Source organism: Neodiprion pinetum, chromosome 4, assembly GCF_021155775.2.
Source record: "Neodiprion pinetum isolate iyNeoPine1 chromosome 4, iyNeoPine1.2, whole genome shotgun sequence".
NCBI classification, from domain to species: Eukaryota; Metazoa; Arthropoda; class Insecta; order Hymenoptera; family Diprionidae; genus Neodiprion; species Neodiprion pinetum.
In genome coordinates this window covers 12,263,308-12,268,789 of record NC_060235.2, presented here as the reverse complement: position 1 = coordinate 12,268,789, position 5,482 = coordinate 12,263,308, and the positions used below count along the sequence as shown (strand labels likewise).

Genomic DNA, 5,482 nt, shown 5'->3' with positions numbered 1-5,482 from the left:
ATCCATATCTTTTTGCCATCTCTCTAAACATTTTTTGGTCCTTCGAGCCGGATCAGTCGCGAATCGAATCGGATCATTCGCAAATCGAGTCGAATCTTTCGAATCGTTGCGACTTACGGGAAAACGAATTAGCCAGTGAGTGAAACGGAACTATCGCGTGTGCATCAAGTTGCGAAAGTTCACGTAATCAAAGTGCACAATATCGTTATCGGTGAAAACCATCATCAAAATCAGTCGCGTCCGTTAAATTCATACGTGCGGTGTCCTCCGTAGTGACCGTGACTAAGATCTGAGCGTCAACAACACCGATTTCTCGAAGTGTGTATCGCGACGCCCTATTATCACTGTGTGCGTATCTCGTTCGTGAAAATTCTGTTCGTCGCGTGAGTTTACCTTTTCTCGTTTGTCAAAATGACGATCGCCGAATACATTGAACGTCAAACCGATCTCTTCAGGCGCATCTGTCGCACTCTCGAAAACTTGCGCAAGCTCGGTGAAGCAAAAACAACCCTCGGTCAAGTGCAATCGCGATTGGATGCTTTAAATTCAAATTGGCTGAAGTTCCAAGACATGCACGAGACAGTCGATCAAATTAGAATCGCAGCAAAAGGTGATCAACTCGACGCTATCAAAAGACTTTCGTATTTCGCGAAAGACTATTACGGACAGTGCGAAGAGCAATACTTAAACGCGAAGGGAGAGATGCTCGATCTACTCGGAACTCTCAGGACTCTATCGGCACCGATCGTGCCAACAGCCGTAGCCCCCCAACTCACAACTGGAGGAGCCTCAAAACGGCTACCACGCATCGAATTGCCTACGTTCTCGGGCAATTACTCAGACTGGAAGTCTGTCCACGACCTCTTCACATCAAACGTTCGCGAAAATTCGCAACTCTCGGAAGTGGAAAAACTGCACTACCTAAAAACAAGTCTCACCGATGAACCGTCACAACTCATTAAAAACATCGCTCTTACCGCTGAAAACTTCCCTCGAGCCTGGGAAACTCTCGTCTCACGGTACGAAAACAAGAGACTTTTGACGGATTCTCATCTCGCGACACTTTTCGCGATTCCTCGTGTCACGAAAAAGTCGTCATCAGAACTGAAGAGCTTGCACAGCAACACTTGCGAAGCTCTTGGCGCACTCGAACTTCTCGATAGTCCCGAGAAATTAGGGGATCACATCATCGTGCACATGACGATTCGCAAGCTCGACCCAGCATCTCTCGAAGAGTGGGAGAAAAGTGTTAGCGAGAAACTCGAGCCCCCCACGTTTGCGGAGCTCAAGGCGTTTCTCATCGGTCGCATCCACACCCTCGAAGCCGTGGAGCAAGCTCATGCTCAAAATCAAATCGCGACGTCGAAACCGCACTCATCGCAAGGAAGGTCAAATCTTCAGACGACAAGGTCACATACAGCGCAATCAAAGGAACAGTCGTGTGCTTGTTGCAAAGGCAACCACTACATCGCGTTCTGTTCGACCTTTCGCGACAAATCTCTGGATCAAAGAAGGGAAGTGGTTTCTGCGAAAAAGCTTTGCTTCAATTGTCTCGGTCCACATCAGCAGAAGGACTGTCGATCCAACAAAACGTGTCGCGTGTGCAACGGTCGACATCATTCCTTGCTGCATCGAAACTCTTCTTCAATCTCGACAGCTGCCAACAGCGGCACATCTCAAGGACAGGCCGCAGTAGCGCAACCTGCAGTGCAGAACGCACCGATCTCGAACAGCGCCTCTCAGGTGAGCAACCACTCAGCTCAGCCTACAATGATCAAGCGCTCTCCAGTTCTTTTCGCCACAGTGCAATTGATCGCTTCGAATCCGGAGACTGGAGAAAGAATCATCGCTCGCGCTCTACTCGATCAAGGATCCGAAAGTTCATTCGTCACGGAGTCGCTAGCGCAACAATTGCGACTACGTCGGCATCAAGCAACGATACCGATCATTGGCGTCGGAGCTCATCAATCGGCAGTGACTCGCGGCATCGCGACATTGCAACTCCAATCTCGTGCTCACACCTCGTTCTCATGTCAGGTGGAGGCACTCGTGCTTCCACGACTCACATCGTATCTACCCTCATTTCGACTTCTCGTCGAAGACTGGCCTCATCTACGAGGACTCAACCTCGCGGATCCAAGCTTTGCACATCCCAGTCAAATCGACGTAATTCTCGGAGCTGACATCTACAGCAACATCATTGGTCAAGGAGTTCGAAGAGGAGCACCAGGAACACCAATCGCGCAAGAAACTCAGTTCGGTTGGGTCCTCTCCGGCTGCGTTTCAGCGGAAGCAGCAAGCCCCTCGTATAGCGCAGTCCAAGGCTTCCAATGCTCCCTCGATCACGAACTGCTTGATCTCGTGCAGCAGTTTTGGAAGCAGGACGAAGTGTCGAAACCTTTGGCACGAACTTCCGAAGAAGAGCGTTGTGAGCAACACTTTTGCGAAACGGTTTCTCGAACTGCGTCCGGTCGTTACGTACTTCGGCTGCCGCTCAAAGACAATTCGGTAGAGCTCGGCAACTCGCGGAATCCCGCGCATCAAATGCTCCTTCGTCTGGAGAAACGGTTCGGTAGCGACCCGAAACTCAAAGAGACTTACTCGAGCTTCCTTCGTGAATATCGTGAACTCGGGCACATGCGTCGCGCTATCAATACACCTGAAGACAATTCCCGCGTGTTTTATCTTCCCCATCACGGTGTAGTTCGCGACAGCAGTTCAACAACAAAGTTGCGTGTCGTGTTCAACGGGTCTCAAAGAACCAACCTCGGACTCTCTCTCAATGACAATCTTCTCGTCGGTCCAAAAGTGCAAACCGACCTCGCGGACGTTCTCTTACGCTGGCGACAATATCCAGTCGCGTTCTCATCAGACGTCGTCAAGATGTACCGACAAATTTTGGTCCACAATGATGACCAAGATTTTCAGCGAATCCTCTGGAGGGAAGAACCAGAGCTACCGATTGAAGAATATCAACTGACTACGGTAACGTATGTTCTTGCAAGCGCTCCGTATCTCGCGATCCGTGTTCTTCATCAACTCGTTCAGGACGAAGGTAAGCAGTATCCCTTTGCGAGCCACGTCATTCTCGAGAACACGTACGTCGACGACATCCTCCCAGGAGCAGAGGACGTTGATCAAGGTCGCGAGAAAATCAACGAACTCAATCAATTGCTCAAGGCGGGCGGCTTTGAACTTCAAAAGTGGACTTCAAGCCACCCAGAAACTCTCGTTGACATTTCTCAAAACCATCAAGAGATCGCGATGCATCTGAATCTCGATCAAAGTCCACTCTTTCGGGCTTTCGGTCTTGCGTGGAGACCAGACATTGACGCGTTTGCGTTCTCTCCGCAAATTCATCAAACTCGGGACAATTTCACGAAACGAAAAGTTCCCTCACAAACCGCGCAGCTCTTTGATCCTCTCGGATGGCTCTCGCCGATCACGATCAGAGCCAAAATCTTCATGCAGGAATTGTGGGCACTCGGTTTCGACTGGGACGAGCCTCTCTCAACTTCATTATCCTCGCGATGGATCGAGTTTCTACAAGATCTTCAAGGCATCTCAGCTATCACCATCCCACGATGGATCGGGTCAAGTTCAGCATCTCTCGGGATAGAGATCCACGGTTTTGCGGACGCCTCTCAAAGTGCATTAGGCGCAGTGATCTACGCGCAAACGTATATCAACACTCACGAAGTGCGCGTTTCACTAGTGTGCGCGAAAACTAAAGTAGCGCCGCTAAAGAAGGTGACAATTCCTCGTCTCGAACTCTGTGCTGCGAATCTTCTCGTCCGGTTGATGTGTCATGTGGAAAAGACTCTTAATTTCGAAAACACCCCGGTCTATCTGTGGACGGATTCCACAGTCGCGCTCGCGTGGATCAAAAGCCACCCATCGCGGTGGAAGGAATTCGTTCGTAATCGCGTAACGGAAATCCAAGAGTTCGCGCGCGCTCATTGGTATCACATCTCGGGTTTTGAAAACCCCGCTGATCTTGCGTCTCGTGGTACATCTCCGGAGCAACTTCAAAAATCAGAACTTTGGACCTTCGGACCATCCTGGCTCTCGAAGCCTTCTGTCAATTGGCCATCCTTATCTCCGCGACCGGAAGAAAACATTCATCTCGAGGAAAGAAAAGGGCTGTCGACGCACATCGCAACTGCTAAGCCGCTACAAATCTGGGATCTCGTCGATCGCTACTCAAAACTATCGACTCTCCTCAAAGTCACATCATTGTGTAAACGCGCAGCAAATCGGTTCCTCGCGAAGACGACATCGAATCGCGTAAACACGTCTATCACTGTCGGACCGATCTCTACTCTCGAATTGAGCGACGCCCAACTGTTTTGGACCAAGGTGACCCAGCAGGCGTACTTTGCAGAAGAAATTCGCCAAATCAAGACAAGCTCAAGTCTCACTCGAAGTCATCCACTATCGCGACTCACGCCGTTCATCGATTCGAACGGATTCCTCAGAGTCGGTGGTCGACTGAATCACTTATTGCTTTCGTATGACGAAAAGCACCCGCTCATCTTGCCTCGCGAATCATCGTTCTCCACATTGATCATCGATCATCATCATCGGTTGACGCTCCACGGAGGTCCGCAACTCACTCTCGCTACAATCCGACAGCGGTACTGGATCCTGGGAGGAAGAGTACCGATCCGCATGTTCATACATCGTTGCGTTCCTTGTGCGCGTCATCGCGCCACCCTCAGCAGCCAACAGATGGGCCAACTCCCTCAGTCTCGAGTCACGCAATCAAGGCCGTTTCTTCACTCTGGCGTTGACTACACTAGTCCATTCTCGATTTGAGCCTCCCGCGGAAGAGGAGCGAAATCATACAAGGGATATATCGTTATCTTCATCTGCTTCACGACCTCGGCTGTGCATCTCGAGCTAGTTTCGGACTACACGACGGAGGCATTCATCGCGGCGTACAAACGCTTCACATCTCGACGAGGAATTTGTGCCTCAATCGCAAGCGATTGCGGAACGAATCTCGTCGGCGCAGACTCAGAACTTCGCCGTCTTCTCGCTGCATCGTCAAAGGAGTTCGCAGAAATCGCAAACACCCTCGCATCACACGGAACCCAGTGGCGGTTTAATCCTCCCTCTGGGAAAATGGGAAGCCGGAGTGAAATCAGTCAAATTTCACCTCAAACGAGTCATCGGAGAAGCTACTCAAACGTTCGAGCAATTCGCGACGTTCCTCACGCAAGTAGAAGCCACGCTTAATTCTCGACCTCTTTGCGCTATCTCGGACGATCCACGGGATCCAAGTGCCTCGACTCCAGGACACTTTCTCGTCGGCTCAGCATTGAACACAATTCCTGAGCCGTCACTCATCGAGGTGCCAGTTCAACGGCTATCGCATTGGCAACACTCGCGTCAAATGCTGGAGCATTTTTGGAAACGGTGGAGTACGGAGTATCTTCAGTCCTTCCAAATCCTCTCGAAATGGCAGACTCATCACGGG

General features: G+C 50.6%; 1 protein-coding gene across 1 annotated transcript; it reads left to right on the top strand.

Annotated features, from left to right (window-relative positions):
* The first annotated feature begins 411 nt into the window (after positions 1-411).
* Positions 412-4,818, top strand: LOC138190786 (uncharacterized). Its single transcript, XM_069135092.1, has one exon. The coding sequence runs from the start codon at positions 412-414 to the stop codon at positions 4,816-4,818; it is 4,407 nt and encodes a 1,468-aa protein (XP_068991193.1).
* Positions 4,819-5,482: the final 664 nt, after the last annotated feature.

Excerpts from the sequence above, each read along its gene's own strand:
- LOC138190786 (XM_069135092.1), top strand. The coding sequence starts at position 412 with ATGACGATCGCCGAATACATTGAACGTCAAACCGATCTCTTCAGGCGC.